At 39.1% G+C, this 19,459-nt stretch overlaps 1 protein-coding gene across 3 annotated transcripts in view; it reads right to left on the bottom strand.

Moving 5' to 3' along the window:
* Positions 1-19,459, bottom strand: part of LOC125464096 (clustered mitochondria protein homolog) — a 75,879-nt gene that overhangs the window by 25,370 nt on the left and 31,050 nt on the right. For all 3 annotated transcript variants that reach the window (XM_059655004.1, XM_059655005.1, XM_059655006.1), the window contains exons 7-12: positions 16,588-16,713; positions 15,552-15,699; positions 14,215-14,307; positions 10,314-11,008; positions 8,027-8,124; positions 713-817 (exon numbers count right to left, since the gene is read on the bottom strand). In XM_059655004.1, coding sequence (XP_059510987.1) covers positions 713-817; positions 8,027-8,124; positions 10,314-11,008; positions 14,215-14,307; positions 15,552-15,699; positions 16,588-16,713 — 1,265 coding nt within the window. The remainder of the gene's footprint in view (positions 1-712; positions 818-8,026; positions 8,125-10,313; positions 11,009-14,214; positions 14,308-15,551; positions 15,700-16,587; positions 16,714-19,459) is intronic.

The following is a 19,459-nucleotide window of genomic DNA, read 5'->3' as shown; positions in this document are numbered from 1 at the left end:
AACAAGGCTAGGAACTGAGTCCTTTGCTTTTCAATGATATTTAGTGGAGAGATTTATATTTAAGTGTAGGACACATATGCAGCATTGCTGTAGATACAAAACATGACTGTGGTTGACAGTGAGAAAGAAAGCTGTAACCTTGTGAAAAGGTATCAATGGGCTAATTGAGCAGGCAAAGAAGTGGCAATTACAATTCAATACTTGTGAAATAATGGAAGGGGGTGAGTAGGGTGGCAGGATGTAATCAACCAAAAGCAGGAAATACAAAATAACTAGTAGCATAATGAGTAGTACAGAAGGTAGAGGATCCCGGATTGCACCCTAACCCTAACCGATCCCCGAACAGTAGCAAAACATCACAGCAAGGATATGATTGGCTAGAGAGTGGATTTACAAGAACTTTGCTGGAAATGAAGATGTTTAGCTGTGAGGGTAAGATTGAATGGGCTGTGAATGTTTTCTCTGGAACAGAGGAGGCTGATGGGAGGTTTAGTTAAGGAGTATAAAGTTATGAAGGGCCTAGATTTAGTGGATAGATAATGTTTGCTGTAGTTCCTTTTGCAAAGAGGTCAATAAACAGGTGGTGCTGATTTAAAGTCATTGCTAGAAGATTAGAAAGGAAGAAAAATATTTCATCCAAAGGAAGCTGCAACTCACTTCCTGATCGGGTGAAAAATTCTTATTACAGTTTTAGGAAAGTACTATACATTACCTGATGAATAAACATTTGGATTGAAACGAATGTCGAAGATGGTGTCACTGATGGAACCCACCTCTTGACATACTGTCTTTATTTCATCAATATCTCTGAAATGATCTATACAGGAATATAAAAAAAACACAATGCAAGTTAGGACAAGGTCTCCAGAATCAGATAACACTTGTTACATGAAGGCATTTGCAAAGATAACTGAAACAGAATTTAGAAAAACTTGAACATTAGACACACCGTCTCCAACACTATGTTCCATTGTTGTTATACTTATGTATAGATCCCAAGAAAAGCTTTAAAAATAGTGAGTGCACATTTACAGAGAAATGTGAAATTTTGATATCTGGCACAAAGCAGACTTGATATGCGACTGACAAATCATTCTGAACAGTAAGCACAAGAGATCTTGTATTTGCTGATGTTCTATTGTCCATGTTGCTAGAATTGCTAAATACTAGATCACATGTACCAAGGATTGCCAATTCTAGTAGTGTGTATTCCTGGAGGTTTCATCAAATGACCTCCGTTTGGAGAAATGCATTTATACAGTGTGACTTTCAAAAATAATGTGACCTCTGATGTAGTTGCTTTCTGTTTAGAGGTATGCAGGCAGAAGCTAGTGAAGCCAGCACATCGGACATGATACCTGAAGAGTGCAGCTGAAATTGAGTGGATTTTGAAAGTTGCGAGACACAGCTACAGCAAGAAACATCAAGGAGTAATTTGAACTTTATTCTGAAGGGACAGTTGGCATGGTTTTGAAGTTTCCAATTACTGGAAAGACAATCTGACAGAATCAGACCTTCCTCCAGTCTCTTTAGTAAAAGTATGAGATAGACACAGAGTAAAGAGAAAACTTGATCAAATAAGAGTAACTAGTCAAGTCTGTTATCAGTGCTGGGGAAAGAGTACTGCAAACTGTATTACACTCTAGATCTCACCAAGGGACAGAAAATCAGAATGGACAAATTTTGAAGGCTTCGAAGTCTTATTTACTTATTTGTGATTACCATGTGTTTACCATGAGAGCTCAGACAGCAACATTGTTCAGTATGTGAATGCATTGAAAGATGATTTTGTCAGAGATGGGATTGTCTTAGGAATAAAACATCTGAGCAAGATAGCATGTCAGTTGGCAGAAAATAAATATACTCTCAGAAAGCTATGACAATTGCAAAGCTTCGTCACATGGTAAATCATTAGCTGGAGTATTAGTAGGAGAACTGATAAGCTTTGCATTATGCTGAGAGAAAATCTAGGCCTAATAAAAACAATAAAATGGAAAAAAGAAAAACACTGGAAAACCAGCAGAAAGATCAAAGCCTGTGCATAAGCTGTAAATAATGCAAAAAGCATTACACAAAAGAAACAGAGATAATGGGAACTGCAGATGCTGGAGAATCCAAGATAACAAAGTGTGGAGCTGGATGAACACAGCAGGCCAAGCAGCATCTCACGAGCACAAAAGCTGACATTTCAGGCCTAGACCCTCTGATGAAGGGTCTAGCCTGAAATGTCAGCTTTTGTGCTCCTGAGATGCTGCTTGGCCTGCTGTGTTCATCCAGCTCCACACTTTGTTATCTACACAAAAGAAACATGTTTATTGTGAGGAAAAAAGTACTCTGACATCAAGAAGCTGAATAAGAGGGCACAACTGTGTCTTGCTGAAAACAAACAAAGCAAGCCTCTGAATACAGCTACTGGAGAGATGCTGAGAATGATTTGGATAAATCATTCTACTCCATAGAACAGGTTGTCTCCTCTCATAGAAACATGGAATTGTTAGAACGTGAAGTGTCAGATAGCCCTGGTGATTTATGCAGTATCACAAGCTTTGTGAACTTAGGCCAAGTGGCTCAAGACAGTGACACACAAATTATTCCATTGAAGTTAGAGTTAAGGCTGTATGGTGGAAGAACTTTCAATCAAGAGGACAGTTTTAGATGAAAGCCCAATGCAACAAGGAGAAAGAAGATCTGTAGACAGTAGACACTAAGCAAAACCCACTCATTTCATCTGAGACAAGTATAAAATTCAGACTGGTAACCCTACCAGAAGAGATTTGCAGTGTCTTGCAGGGGATCAAGTCATCGACTGCTCAACAGATCCTGAAAATGGATGTTTCACAGGTATTGAATGTTTTCTTGGTTAATATCAAAGGGTTGTTGCATCTCTACCACAAACTCAGTTGATGAGAATGTGAGGCCAACTTAGCATCTTCTGAGAGAATTCGAAATGCCCTCAAGTCCAGCATAAGAGGCAAGATAAAGGAGCTTGAAAAGCAACAATTAATCAAGAAAGTCCTACAGATTAAATTAATAGCAAATTAGCAGTGAAAAAACTCTGGAAAGTTTACAGTATACATAAGTCCAAAAGATCTCAATAAAGCTTTGATGAGATTGCATTACTTGGTGCCAACAACTGAAGAAATTTTGTCACAACTTGCCAAAGTAAGACTCTTTATGACCCTAGATATGAAAAATAGATATTGGCAAATTAAGTTGAATAAAAGCAGTAGTTTTCTGACTACATGTGGACAGCATTTGGGAGATGCCAATATTTCCACAAGACACTTGGCATTCCTACTGCTCTGAAGTGGATCACACTGCCTAATATTCTGCATGGTAAGAACTGGGCATATGTTGGATCACTAACTCTCCAAGTATGTTGCAATCTCTCGGGATGAAGGATAAATGTTCTGGGCAATGTGGCTGTGAATGATCTACTCGTCTACAGATGTGGAGATATGACTGAAGACACCACAATAGACAATGATTACAATGTACGAACAGAGTAGAAACTACTAGAGATAGGTCAGCAGATGAAGCAGATGCTAACCAAGAAAATAATGCAACTGAAGATGGCTGAAACCAAGTACACAGGTCATGTACTGAAAGTGAAAGGACTTCATCCTGATCCAGATTAGTTGAGAACTGTAGTAATGATGCAGCTTTTTCTTCCAGTTAACAACTAATGACAATGATGTCAGTCCTGTAGTACTAAAACAACAACAATACAGTTAATCCGCAAGTGCATCGTCAGTAAGCCCGCAACTTGGAGTAACCCCCATGCAGCAAGGTGAACCAGTTGCAAATCCACTTAGGTCAGTAATGCTAACTGAAGGAATATCATCCCAGGAATGAGCAGACATCAGATGAACACTAAACACGAGCTCATCCATGTACTATTAGCCAAACTGGCCACTTTAAAGATTATTTGAAGATGACATGTGCAGGGACAGATAAAATTGGGATAGACTAGAATAACAAAGAATGTGTAATGATCTTCTGTACAGTCCATGTATGTTGGGTGACTTGAAATTGTAAATCTTTTTTGGTTTAAGGTGAAAAGAGGAGGAGAAATGCATTTGTACATTGTAGCTTGTACATTTTAAGTTGACATAACTACAACACCTCCTTTGTGGTTGTTTTCTGTTTAGAGGCCTGAAAGCAGATGCCAAAAAGAAAGCCACCACAAGGAACAACCTCCCACCTCCAACACTCTTTCCCAGACAACTTTATTCCCATCTATTCTATTATCACATCTAACATAAGGAAAGAAAATATAACATTGTTTTGATTGACCAAAATATCCAAATGATTAATCCTTCATCCCTGGAGACTGCAACATACTTGGAGAATTAGTGATCCAACATATGCCCAACTCTTACCGTGCATCGTATTGTGCATTGTGATTACAATAATTTCTTAAAGAAGCAGCACCATTGAAAAATTCATATCATCTTTATATATTTAAAATTTGAAAAACACTGCTGCGCAATGAACCTCACGGACTGGATTTTACAGCCACAAATGACGAATGCCATCTCCCACAGTGCCTACGTAAAATATGATAATATAGAATCAGGCTGACCATCCAACAACATTGAGCCAGTCTCTAGTGTTATGGAAGGAGAACTGGTGTGGAAATCAGAAGCCCGAATATTCAGCACCCAAATGAATGTAATCTTTCACCGCCCATGCTATTTTTCAGGCATTGATTGGGCAAGTGTTTAGGACTTATTCATATGGCAGGAATGAGGTGGCAACACAGGGGTTGGAAGAAAAGGCCCTAACAATGGTATCCTCAGCGTACTTGGCAGTCTACTGATTAAGGTGGCAGCATTTCTTGGCTTCATTTATTCACTGTTTTCTGCCTGCTGTACACAATAAGGAGACAGCAAAGGGATAGGGGCACTCAAGGTTGGAGGCTACCTGTCGACAGCATAACCCGCCTCCCACCTGATATCACAGTCATGGTGTCCAATTGGGCATGGAACCCTTCGCAATGTGCCATTAATTAGCAATCCATCAATTAACTGGTCATACTGAATTAGTGGAGGCAGAAGCAAATTGACCACAAACTAAAACTGTAAAACACCGCCTCAGTTTGTTTCATGTATTAACTGGTTCAGCCAGTACTTTAGAACTCTTAAGCTGTCATACAGTTTCTTATCCATTCTGGTATGCTCATCACTTCAAAGCAGCAATCTAAACACAGAGGCAAGGATGCACATTCGTTTCTGGCTGCAAAAGTCCTGCTTAAATTTGTGGATCAAGGAAAAATGAATTTATAACGGAGATGCAACAAACCGTAGAAACTCTGAACTTGTCCACCACTACCCCAGCAACTGTGTCAAAATGCGGAGAACATTTACCGTCAGCCTTTTCACCATCAGACATTTATCTGCTGCCCAACATATACACACTTGTCTGGATGAGGAATGCAATTTCTCACTGTAGTGAGGATTACCTCAACATAGCCTTAACCTTCCAAACCGTCCTAGCAGGTAATGAAGGTAAATTCTTCAAAATTTAATTGGATTGAGAAACACTGGCTGAAAGAAATGCAGCTACAAGGTAGGTATCAGAGCTTCCTCAGAATGAAGCACATTTACCCCTGTAAATAAAACACTTAATCAGATATAACAAAGTGTGGAGATGGATGAACACACAGGCCAAGCAGCATCTTAGGAGCACAAAAGCAGACGTTTTGGGTCTAATACAATAGCATTGTACATTCAGTAGCCAATATCCTTTGAGGAGATATAGTGCCTTCATTGTACAGCTGTGTCTCTTTTTTTATGTAGAGCACTACATGAGAAACAAAGCAATTCTTGGCACTCACAGCTGCAGACTCCATTGAAAATGTTTCTAATGCAGAGAAGTTCCTCTACCAGACATCACAGCATTACTCAATTTAAGAAGAAACAAAAAGAACTGTGGATGCTGGAAATCAGAAACAAGAACAGAAATTGTTGGAAAATCTCAGCAAGTCTGGCAGCATCTGTGAAGAGAAATCAGAGTTAACATTTCAGGTCCAGTGCCCTATCTCAGAACGCATAGTTCCAACAGACTCAAAATATTAACTCTGATTTCTCTTCACAGATGCTGCCAGACTTGCTGAGATTTTCCAGAATCTTCTGCTTTTGCATTACTCTGTGATTTTTCAGCAATATCATAGCTACACAAGGAAAAAATGCTTGCTATGACCAATGGTTTTGTTCATCGCTTAAGAAGTAGAGTCATAGCGTTATAAAGATGTTCAGCACAAAAACAGACCCTTCGGTCTAACACATCCATGTCAACCAGATATCCTATATAAATCTAGCCCAATTTGCCAGCATTTGTCCCATATCCTTCTAAACCCTTCCTTTTCATTTACCCATCCAAAAGCCTTTTAAATGTTGTAATTGTACCACCTCCACCACTTCCTCTGGCAACTTATTCCATATATGCACCATCTTCTATGTAAAACATTTGCCCCTTAGGTCCCTTATAAATATTTCCCCTCTCACCTTACACCTATGCCCTCTAGTTTTGGAGTACTTTCCAAATTGTGCGACAGATCTGAGTTTATGTTCACACAAAGGATTGCAAAAGCAAAAACAAGTGCAACAATAACTACACTAGCCTTTTCCTTCCTCCTTGCGCCAGTTCATTCATTAAATTTAGAGGTAAACTACATGTAACTTAGATAATGCACCAACTAAGGCAGACATGCCCTTACTGTGGTCCCAGTAATAGTGTCTACGAAATTTTCTTCAATAGCTGTAATAACCTGTCTGATTCATTAATGCCATTTTAGCCAGGAAATCTGCTGCCCTCACACATTCTAGCCCATTCACATTAATGTGCTTCACTCTTAGCTGTTCTCTTTAAGGGAAATTAGAAATATGTAACAAATGCTGGACTTTGCTAACAACATTCACATCCCATGGAAGAAATAATTTTTAAAAAAAGATTAATTGTGCTATGTGCAAAACTCTTCAGGATAAGCTTTTCCTGAGGACGTAGTCTATTCAAAAGAAGACTGCACTTGGAAAATGGTCACAGTAACATGTAGAGATTCAGTTATTTTCCAGAATAAAGAAAGAACTTGCATTCTGATGCAGTCATATATTTGAAGACAAATGCTGCACCTAATTTGCACACAGCAAAATCCTGTAGACGGCAAATCTGATAATTTTTCAGCTAATCTACTTTTTTTTTGCCATGATTTGGGAATATTTTCAAATAGTATCTGTCGACTTAGCAGACAAGGACAGAAACAATAGTGACAACACTGCAATGTTACTGCATTGGTGTGCTGGCTTAGGTTATATGTTGAAGAGCATGAGATCATAACATCTAACTTGAAGGCATGAATGTTACTATTTCAGCATGCTGATGATTTTTGAAAATTCTGGACTATTAATACTCTTCTGTACTGACATCTGAATGCTTTCCAGAAGGTTATTCTCATGTAAAATGTGGTGTTTGTAGAAAGAATGCAATGCTGAGTACCCCTACATGAGATCAACAATTATTGTGTTCAGTCATTTTATAGAATTCACCCTATCAACAAGAGTGCTTTACACAATCAGAATATTCAACTCAGTTGCAATGTGAATGAGTAGTGAATGACTCGCCAACGTTAAGGGCATTTAAATGGTCAGTGGATAAACATATGGATGATAATGGAATAGTACAGGTTAGATGGGCTTCAGATTAGTTTCACAGGTCAGTGCAGCACTGACGGCTGAAGGGCCTGTACTGCACTGTAATGTTGTATGTTCTATGTTCTATGAAAAACCAAGAGCTCAAACATTATTCAAGAATTCAGACTTTGCTCACATTTTTTCCTTAAACTAGCAACACCTGCATTTTATTCTTTTAAAAAAAGACATACTGCATGTACTGCTCTTCACAAACCTAGAAATAACCTCTGGTACCTAATACACAACTCTCCCATCTACCATAGCCATTGAACAGATGTTATGTTCTCCCCCACCCCCACCCTCAGCTAACCTCTGCAAACACTGGACTCCCTTACCATAATTTTCTGTTGCACTCTCTCCATCCTCCATTAAACTTTTTCTTCTGTCACTTCTACGCATTTTCTCCTTCAAGAGTTTTGTAAACTGCGTGTGCCTAAAGTATGAAAAACAGCTGAACGTAACACGAGCAGAGATTGTAAGTTGGTGGTTAGCAGCAGCAGCACCATCAATAATACAGAACACGGGCTTGCTTATTGTGTGTTCAAGAAACAAAATGTCCTATTAGGATTTCAAATGTATATGTTTGGCGCACTGGAGTTGCAAAGCAATGCACTGCGCAGCAACAGGTGACATAAATATATCTTCACATGGCACGTCTGTTTTTACCTGCACCAGTAGAAATTGTCAAGTGAAGGATGAATGCTGTGCACCAGAGGGCATATCTCCTGGTATACACAAGATACCTAATGGTTTAAGCAGAAGTCTCAGAGCAGGTTACCTGATTATCAAAGAAACGGTTGAAGGACACAGCTCAAACTATGTGGAAGATGACATCTTCCTCTCAACAGTGGTAAGGTAAAAACCCATCATTATCCTGTACCATACACAATATTTAAATATTTGTACCTCATGATAGTTTGAATTCAAATACAATTAAAAATATAATAGAAAAGAAAACAGATTTCAAAGAGGATTGTAAATTTTAAGTCACATCTTCCAAATCTGTGCTCCCAGTCTATGCTTACTTACATCTACTCAATCCAATCTAAATTTGGGGAAGATTAATCTCACTACAGCTTTATCCAATATCTGCCCTCAGGTTTACCTAAAGACAGTTACAACAATACAGAACAGAACAGCACAGCATCATCCAAACATCACACTTGTGTTGTGCCCACATCATGATCTTTTCGGACTAAACTGGTTCATCATATTTAGTTTTTAATTTCAGGTATAGGACAGGGACTTTCCCATGTGGAGCATACAGGGGAGAAACAAAGAGCAGGAAAAAGGAAAAGACACACCATTAAAGATTTAGATATTTAGCAGAACTCCTTACACAACAGAATTGACAGCAGCACAGTACATGCCACAAGGAGAAATACATATATTCTGGCTTTAAGTTATGTGCAATGAAATGATAATGCGGCAATTTTTTTAAGGCTTTGTGATGTCCTTTTGGAGCTATTTTGACTTTTGTTCCAGTAGATCAGTGTGCAATAGTTTTCTTTTATTTATTCATGGGTTGTGGGCATCTCTGGTTAGACCAATATTTATTATATATCCATATTTGCCCTTTGAATTGAATGGCTCACTCGGCCATTTCAGAGGGCACATTGTTCTAAGCCTGGAGCCTGTGTAGGTCAGATCAGGTAAGGATACAGATTTCCTTCCCTAAAGGACATTAGTGGATCGGCTTTTTGTTTTCATACAACAATGCATCCCCCAGTATTTGTTATAGACAGAGGTTAAATAGCCATTTGTGGCTTTGCACACTAGATCAGCTAATGCCATTGAGGTCAGTCAGACAGAGTCCGCCACAGAGTACAAGGCATTCACAAAAAAAATAGGAGATTAGACTTTTGAAATGGAATGGCTATAGTTAGCAAGAATTCTTAAAAATTTGATAAGAAAATATATGAGAGCCATCCCCCTCCAAAAAGGGTGATTATTCCCATGTAATTTAAAAATTTACAAACTGAAGTTGATAGATTATTGTTTGGCAAAGGTATAAGAATTTATGAAACCAAACCAGGTAGATGAACCTAAGATACAGATCAGTTACTGTCCTCTTGAATAGCAGGTGAGACTTGAAAGACTGAAAGACCCACTCCTGTTTGAAAGTTCTTATTAAGGCAACGATAACGTTACATAGAAATGAGGAAGAAGTGGCCTCGAATTGGTGAGATGCAGCATAGAAAGTAAAGGGTAAGGATGAAAGAAAGATTCTCAAGCTGGAAGGAGATATTTCACAGGACTGATTGATTGATTACAACAAAATGGTTTGAGGACTATGAAAGATTGAGGGAACACAAATAGATTTGTGTGAAGGTTGCAGTTCAACATGGAAAATGTAAAATAGTATTAAACTGTCAAGTTTAAAATGAAAGATCAGAAAAGCTTGTTAATTGAAGTGCAAATAAGTAAGTAAACTAAAAGAAATCAAATCATTGTAAAATATTTCAAATATATTGCAAGGGATGGAACAGAATGGGAGTAGGATATGCCCTTATGCAGAGAACATACCAAAACAAAGTGAATTGACTTAAAGACCTGATTCTGTGCTGAAATATTCTATAATCTTCTATACATCACTACAAATTACATCAGATAAAACATTACTTATGTTGGACGAAATTCTCCACAAGCTCCGGCCGTAGACAGCACAACTTATGCTGATATTCCTTTGGGTATCCTAATCTTTGACATTCCTCATGCAACTCTTCACCAATCATTGGCAGGAAGTTCAGATCCGAGGGGAATGTGCGGAAAAGATCCAGAATGTAACGTCTCCCATCATTGCCCACAATTCCTTTGCAATCCACAGAAGAGCACAGGAGGATGGGCTGTTCTAAATTATTCAGGACAAGGTGCTTCTGAATCCGAAGGGGTCTGGAGGTTTGAAGCAATATGTTGACGTACTCATGATTAGAAATAACAGTCTTCCCAAAATCTACCAATCCATAAACTACGTTCTGATCTTGCTCCTGTTCCAGAATTCCAGGGATAATGGACTGTGCAATTATCCGATAGCCCCGGTAATCCACTATTATGGTCCCTAGTACATGTAGACCAGCCACATCCAAGTTACTATAAGCTTGGATCCCTTTCAAGTCATTGCTGGATGCAACATAAGCTGCATGATCCCCACCGGATTCTTTGTAGTTGTCCCGGATGTCGAATCCAAAGCTGAAGAAAATGTTGTTCCAGATGAACATCTGCATTTTGGTATCGTCTCCTGGGTTGATGGCCATGATGTTCCCATCGATAACTGCCATTGCACCACGGGTGGCGGCTGCAACAAAGTCACTGTTCACCTAATCAGAAACAAAAACGGCGTCTTAATTGGTTACTCTGTTTCAGGGTGTGACTGACTGAAGGATAGTCTTTAATGCACTAACAGCCAACTGTTTTTGCACACAGTCCAGATATTAGTTCGGGTAAAGCTATCAGAACTTCCCAGATTTCTAATGTAGCAGTGAAAATATGAGCAAATAGATTTTGGGCAGGCTGCTCAGTGGTGGCTGACTTCATTGAATATTTCCTAGATGGTAGTTTAAATAATATTGGTGAGAGGTTACATCACATATAGCCTAAAAAGTTTGGGAAGCGGGCAAGTGAAAGGTCAGAATATCTTCAACGAAAAGGGCTATGTGTATTTGAAGGACAGAGCAGGCTTTTGCAAGAGGGACCCAAAATATCTAGACCTAAGCAAAGAAAAAGGCAAGTATCTAGTTTTCCTGATGCTGATGTGAAAGCACTGCCAACCGCGGCCATTAAAAGAAAGCGAGGATGGCAATGTTAAAGTGCCTATGAAGAAACTATTCAGCTAGACAGACCATTTGAAAGCAGATGGTTATGAGTAGGACTTCATAACCCAAAGGGCTCCATAATATCACACTTCACTCTCTCCCCACACCACCCCTCCAAACACATACATACATTCCCTGCCAGAGGAAGGGTTGTGCGAGCTCAGTGACTCAGAAAGTTAAAGGTAATTTTAAATGGACAACACGACCAATAATGGGATTGTACAGAAACATGTGGCTACATCCTAGAGACACCATCATTTCATTTCGGACTACCAAAACAGCATTATACTCATGCTCCAGGTGCAAAATTATATGGCAGCGGTCATACTGTGACTCATATCCTGAAAAGTATGCCAGTACACAGAAATCTCAGATCTTAAATTATTGCTCTACTGAACCTATCCTTCCTATCAGCCACTCATGTTTCTGCATGATTGATGGAATATCTGTGAATTGTAGCAAGTAATTTACATGTATTCCTCCTGCAGAAGCAGACATTGCACAAGTTCCCCCTACTCCAGAGATGTGTCTTAACATCAAGAAGGATGAGTGGTGACTTGATAGAAGTGTACAAGATGTACAAGATGATGAGAGGCACAGATAGAGTAGATAGTCAGAGACTCTTTCCCAGGTGGAAATGACAATTATGAGGGGGCATAATTTTAAGGTGATTGGAGGAAAGTATAGGGGAGATGTCAGAGGTAGGTTCTTCACACAGAGAGTGGTGGAACGTGCTGCTGGCAGTGGTCGTGGAGTCAGATACTTTAGGGACCTTTAAGCGACTCTTGGACAGGCACATGGAGGACAGTGAAATGTAGGGTATGCAGGGTAGATTGATCTTAGTAGGATAATAGGTCAGCACAACATGGTGGGCTGAAAGGCCTGTACTGTGCTGTGCTGTGCTGTTCTGTATTCTATGTTCTATATCAATGAATTGGTTAATTATTGCTGGGAGGGTCAGAGTGCTGGGAAAAATGTGCCAAACACTCGACTGTAATTGTTAGAACTGATTCCAACTCCTACCTGACAGTTGAGGGATGGGAATGGAAGAGGTACATTGTGAATTTGTAATGACGTCTACATTTTTGGATAATCATACTGTGTTTTTCTGAGTTTCTTATATTGTAAAAATGCATAATGCTGCTCAAGCACAATAAAGTTAACTGTACTTTCTCCTCTTTTGGAAACTGCAAAGATACATCAGAGAAGAACATGTCCTTTCCATTTCTTCTGTTCATTGTTTTGCAGTCATACATTCACCCACTCCATCATTCATCATTTCCCTTATATTCAGCAGCCCAGAGCAACTCAAGAAATACAAACAACACTGAGAAAATTGACAAATTGGGAAACCCAGAGCATAAAAGATGGAGGGAGGGGTAGTTTTAGTTAAGTGATAGGGAAGGACATGTTAGCCACTAACTGCAGAGCAAAGGTATGATGATTTCTACCATCAAGAGAAGGGTTCCAGAAGACAGAAACAAAACTTCTGTGCAGTCATCAAGATACGAAGCAAATGTCTAGGACTTCTCTCCTTTGCTCCAAAATGGTAAAGGGATTCAACAAAGTTCAGGCTGGCAAGAAGAAAGCGGCAGCCAAAGAAAAGACTGCAAAGCTTACCCAGAGGATTACAGATCCTAACAAGTCAATCAATTCAACACGGAGATTCCAAATGTTGGTCTGCAGCTCTTGATGGACCATACAGCTAGAATATTTTGTATCCTTTCTCGGGAATATATATCATTCTGATCTCATGAGATCTGTTCCTCCATTGACCATGGGTTACCTGAATCTTGATCCCATGACACATAGCCTGTCCTGCATTTTTCTCAGGACTTGGATGCTTGATGAGAAAAGTAACCTCCATACTTAGAGGAACAGCCATGCATATCTCGGCCTACACAGCACACTGGATGGACGGGTTCTCCTCTGTGCAACTGGATTAATCTGACTTCACTCTTGCCTTTCTCCTTTCCAGGATACAGTCATGTAAAGTAGTATTCTCAATCAGAAATCCACTTCTAATTACTGAACTTCAAATCGGAGTTCAGTAATGGTCTACAGATGAGTGTGATTTAAAAGTAATGCAAATTTATGAGAAGACTTTGAGAAGAGAAGAATAAAACACTTTTTTCCAGTATCTGCAATGAACTCCATGTTATGGCCACAAATCCCCATAAGCAATCCTCAGCCAGTTCCCCTTAATCTTGTACTTACACTTCAATGAACAGGCCCTTGAAAACTGTGCACTTTAAATAGCGGCACACATACTTAAGGTGACAGTACTGCAGAAAGTAATACAAACAAATATGGGTGTATGTATTTGTCACTGAAACAGTAGGATGGCTTCACAGAACTCCACTACACATTATTCCTAATACAAATTTTTGGTCATCAGAGGTATAGTTACTGACCTCAACCCTCTCGCAATCTAATAATAACACTGCCCCAGTTGATTTGTATTTAATTTCCATCAAATTCCTAAAGATTCTTCAAATCGACCACTAGCAAGCAACTCTTTCATCACACATTCAGGCTACTATTCTTAGCCCCATTACTGTGGAAGCCAATGAAGCCCTAATGTTTCATTGAAGAAACAGAGGATAAATCTCTCCCTTTGGATAAGATTCACCTAATGCTGCTCTCATAGTATTAACTTTGTGAGGACTTGTTGTGAAAAGCTCGTGAGAACAGAAGTTTGTATACCTCACCTTAAACATGGTCTGCTTCCTCAATATCCGCTGCATCATATCTTGACAAGGCATCTCCCGTGCCATCTGCAACTCTTCATTCCAGTCCCGAGGCTTTATTGAAACAAGAGGCAGCAAATCATCCAATTTTTACAAAACTGCTCAGTAATCATAAAGGTACTACTCAAAATGTAATGTTTCAATCTATTGAGTTATTAAAACACTTATTAAAAATGTTTAGAAGTGAATTGTCAAATCTTTGGTATCCCAAAGCTCAATGAATAAATGTACTGTTTACTCATACAGACTAATAGTGATTCCAGGTTGAATGAATACAAAACAAAGCAATATTTGACACTAGGATGTCCACATGTTTGAGTAGCATGTCCAATTTTGCAATGTTCATAAGATGCAAGATATCAAGGAAAGGCTCATAGAATGCCAACCAAAATTACAGTCTTCTGAAGATGGTCTTGAAGAGTTCAAATTATTTACAAGGGAGAAATGAAGGTCGAGTGATAGGTGTAATTTCTTTTTCATGAAGAGATTAGGTTCAAACCATTAAGGTAAGTTTTTGGAGATAGCAGGGACAGCAGAATGAAGGATGGTGCATAGAAGATCCAAGGGCAAAGAAACCAGATAGGTTTCAGAAGTATTTATTGTGGCAGAATGTCACTGTCATCTAAAACAAAATGCTAAACACGAGGCTTTAAACATTCTGAGAAAACAGGACATGATCGATTATAGAGAGAAAATTGCTAACAGGTTGCTATTTCGAGGAGTCATGAACTACTACAATCTTTTGGGAACTTCCATAGTTATGTTAGGGAGTCAGCTCAAGATGAATCATTTCTTGAGATTTTTCATCTCTCTGTCCAGTCCTGGTACGGTTGAAATGGTAAACAGTGAACAATTCACATAGTTATCTATACACATAATCTTTATTCATCCTTTTTAACCTTCCAACATTTTGTGCGGAGTTAGTCGATCCCAACAGGATACTGCTGTAGCATTACCACAGTAAATGATTCTGGGCAACACTCTTGCTGGATAATGTCTGGCACTGAAAACTGTGAGCATTGGGAAAGTACAAGTACTAGCTGTGATCGTGGCACACTCAGATAGGATGGCGGATACAACCGGGTAGGTGACACTTGAGTAGCTGCACTCAATGATCCTGCAGTTTCAGGACAGGAGGAGAAAAAAGAATGCACAATTGCTGTTTTGCAGCAAGTAACAAATAAAATTTATAACTCATTTTCTCCAAAAAGATTTTCCAGACACCTCTGTGTCACCTTTCCTCATCTCTGTTGCCTGACAAAGATCTCTAGACCAGAACATTACCACCCATTTCTCACCTGCCCAGTAATATGTTCCTCAAACCCTAGCCGGGAAGTATATGCATCCTCAGCCCTCACACAATCAATGGTGTGCTGTTTGTGGGGGATGGTCCAACTGTAACTTTGAAATGGTGTGGCAACCCTTTCCAATGGATGGCAATTCACCCTGGAAAACAGAGAATTAAAATCTCAAAAAAACACTTCAGCTGTTGCATGACCAGAATACCAACTGTATTGCAAAAAACGTCTAAAATATGATGGCGCAACTAATATTTGGATACAGTCCAGAATGAATTTAATTGGAGCATGATTAGAAAAAACCTTTGGCATAAACCCAAAATCAAGTCAATACAACGTCTAGCAATTTCTGAAAGGATCAAGGAAAATTACTCCTGACTGCTACTAAACGTTACCATGAAGCCTAAAAAAATGTCTTCCTTGAAAAACTATTACAAATCCAAAAGGACAGGACTTTGCTGGGATCAGTAAGTTCAAAGCACAATGACTCTCCAATTTTAAATTAACTGGTAATCACACTCGTTAAGGTCACCAAAGTAAAAGTAAGGCAAGCGGAAGAGTTATGTAAAAGACCACTGGAGTAACTTTAATGTCAGGGAGAGATTTAATATCCATTTATGCAGGGATAAAGGGATCATTGCCATTTTGATGTGCATTAATTTGGCTTCTTTAATGAAAACAGAAAGATAATAATTATCTAATCAGAACAGGGATGGGGACCACAATTGGATGTTCTTGATGAAAGAAAGCATTAGTTCAAATTTAAATCTACATTTTATAGAGTCAATAAACTTGGCTCTATCACTTTAGAGATGAACTATGTGCAAGCTAGATACTTCCCAGAAGTCGTAAGTAGGCAAATTAAATCCAGTCTCAAGTACCAACTCAGTTATATATTTCCAGCACTTTATGAGAAGGGTTGGTTGCTTTCATGATGCATGGAATTGCAGGTTCAATCATGAAAACTGAGTTTCCGAATGTTAGAAATAAATAAAAGGATCTCTCTACTGTGGATGATCGTCTTCACATTCCATACCTTTTCTTCTGCAATATTGCAAAATTCTTCTTGAACATCGGGCTAATTTGATTCAGAAGATCCAACAGTGAATGACATAACAGGCTCGGACTGCCTGGTTTTGGATTAAATACATATGCAGTTGACCTAATTTAGAATACAATACGTTAGAAACAGCTTTTATTGCAGGGCTATAGCAAGGAAAAATGTTTGGTATTGTTAGTGCAATGTCTTGATATAGATCACAAATGGAAAATTGTTAAAACACCCAGCAAACAAAGTTTCAACCCATGTAGCAACACCTTCACTTTACAGTGACTTAAATCCAGAGAATTTATACCTCGCCGTCAAACATTAAATTCAACTTACCTGATTCTCCTCAGTTTGTGTGTTGTGAACTGTGGAGTCTTCTGAGATGAATACTCATAAAACTGAGAGCTCATACTTTCACAGCTCCTATTAGTCTGCAGATTCCTAACTAAGTAGTCCTGGTCTGGAAGTCACTCAAACTAAACTTTTCTTCTCTAGAAACATCTTCCCTAAACTGCACTGAAAAAAATACTGCTTTCTCAAATTGCTCTCTTAGAAATTAGGGATGGACAATAAATGCTGGCCGAGCCAGTTCACATCCTATGAACGAATTAAAGAAAAACACTATGTGGACTAACTGGTTTCCTTCCTATTATACCATTTCGTGAATGTTTAATACAACTGAGTGGCTTGCTAGACCATTTCTGAGGGTAATTTAGATTTAACCACATAGCTGAAGTGTAGAATCAAGTGTAGCAAACAATGAGGAAGATATTCATAGATTTCAAGATACAGAAAGCTTAAAGAATCTATGTCATATGGCAGGTGAACTTCAAAACTGAGAAACATTAAATTATGAATTTTATTAAGAACAGTGAACAGGGAGTGATGCATGCTAAATGGCACAATGGTTGACAGAGAGAGGAAAAAAGAGAAAAAGACAGAGAGAGAGAAAGACACAGAGAGAGTAAGATCCATAGATTCATATCGCACAAAAAGACCCTCTACCCCAACAAGTCTGCATTGATATAATTACCACTAAAAGTGCACTAATCCCAATTTCCAGCACTTGTCCCATATCCTTGAATGTTATGATATTTGAAGTACTTATCAGAATACTTTTTTAAAAGTTTATCAGGTTTCCAGCCTCCATTACTTTCCGAGGCAGTGCTTTACAAATTCCCACTATTCACTAAGTGAAGAAGTTTCTCTCCCCAAATCACTTCTGAATTTCCTTCCTCTTACTCTAAAACTATACCCCCTCATAGTTGGCTCTCAATTAAGGGGAACAACTGCTCTTTATTCACTTTCATCACACCCCTTATAATTTTTTATCCCTCAATCATGTCCCTCTCAGTCTTCTCTGCTCTAAAGCAAACAATCAAAGCCTTTGTTATCTTGGATTCTCCAGCATCTGCAGTTCCCATTATCTCTGAAGCCTATCCAGTCTCTCCTTATAGCTCTATTTGTCCATCTCAGACAACATCCTGGTGAACCTCCTCTATATGTCCTCTAGTGCTATCACATCCTTCCTGTAGTCAGGGGACCAGAACTGCACACAGCACAGGAAGTGTGGCCTGACCAATGCTCTATATAACCCTAACATTGTCCTCTTATACTTTATACTTTATGTCATGACTGATGAAAGCAAGTATCCCATATACCTTCTCAACTAGAGATAATGAGAACTGCAAATGCTGGAGAATCCAAGTTAACAAAGTGTGGAGCAGGATGAACACAGCAGGCCCAACAGCATCTCAGGAGCACAAAAGCTGAAGTTTCGGGCCTAAACCCTTTATCAGAAAAGCCTTTTCTTGGTCTGCTGTGTTCATCCAACTCCACACTTTGTTACCTTCTTAACTATCCTATTCACATGCTCTGTGAGATCTGTGAATAATTACCTGAAAATCCCTCTGTTCCTCCAAGCCACCCAGTGTCCTGCCATTCATTAAATACTTATCAAGATTAAATATCATCTGTCCACTGGTCTGTCCACCTAACCAATCCATCTGTATCTTTCTATAACCTACAACCATCTTCTTCGCTATTAGCCATTCTACTGGTCTTGGTGTCATCTGCAAATATGCTTAACCTTCTCCCCACATTTTCATCTATGTCATTTATGTATATAATAAACAGCAAGAGTCCCAGTACTGATCCTTGTGGGACACTGCTAAATGTCAGCCTCCAATCACTTAAAAAGCCTTCTACCACAACCTTTTGTGTCCTTCAACTAAGCCAGGTTCTGATCCATCTCACCAAGTTTCTCTCAACTCCATGTGCTTGAACTTTCTCAATCAGTCTCCCATGTGGGACCTTGTCAAAAGCTGTGCTAAAATCCACATAAACTGCATCAACTGAATTTCGCTCATCCACACACCTGATCACATTTTCTAAATCTTCTAACAAATTTGTTAGGCATGACCTTCCTCTGATAAAACCATGCTGACTATCCCTAATTAACTCATGTCTTTCCAAGTGCATATTAATTCACTCCTTTTGAATTTTCTCCAGTGAGATCCAAGTGACTGTTATGCTTCTGCTTGTGCACAAATCTTTTGAAGATGACACAGTTAGTAATGCAGAGATAATGGGAACTGCAGATGCTGGAGAATCCAAGATAATAAAGTGTGAAGCTGGATGAACACAGCAGGCCAAGCAGCATCTCGGGAGCACAAAAGCTGATGTTTCGGGCCTAGACCCTTCATCAGATGAAGGCCCGAAACGTCAGCTTTTGGGCTCCTGAGATGCTGCTTGGCCTGCTGTGTTCATCCAGCTTCACACTTTATTATCTTATTACAGTTAGTAATGCATATGGGATTCCTTGTAAAGGAGGGCATAGAGAACAGTCACCAATAAATAC

This window comes from Stegostoma tigrinum, chromosome 26 (assembly GCF_030684315.1).
Source record: "Stegostoma tigrinum isolate sSteTig4 chromosome 26, sSteTig4.hap1, whole genome shotgun sequence".
Lineage (NCBI taxonomy): Eukaryota > Metazoa > Chordata > Chondrichthyes > Orectolobiformes > Stegostomatidae > Stegostoma > Stegostoma tigrinum.
The sequence above is the reverse complement of the archived record's forward strand: the minus strand, read 5'-3'. Positions and strand labels throughout refer to the sequence as shown.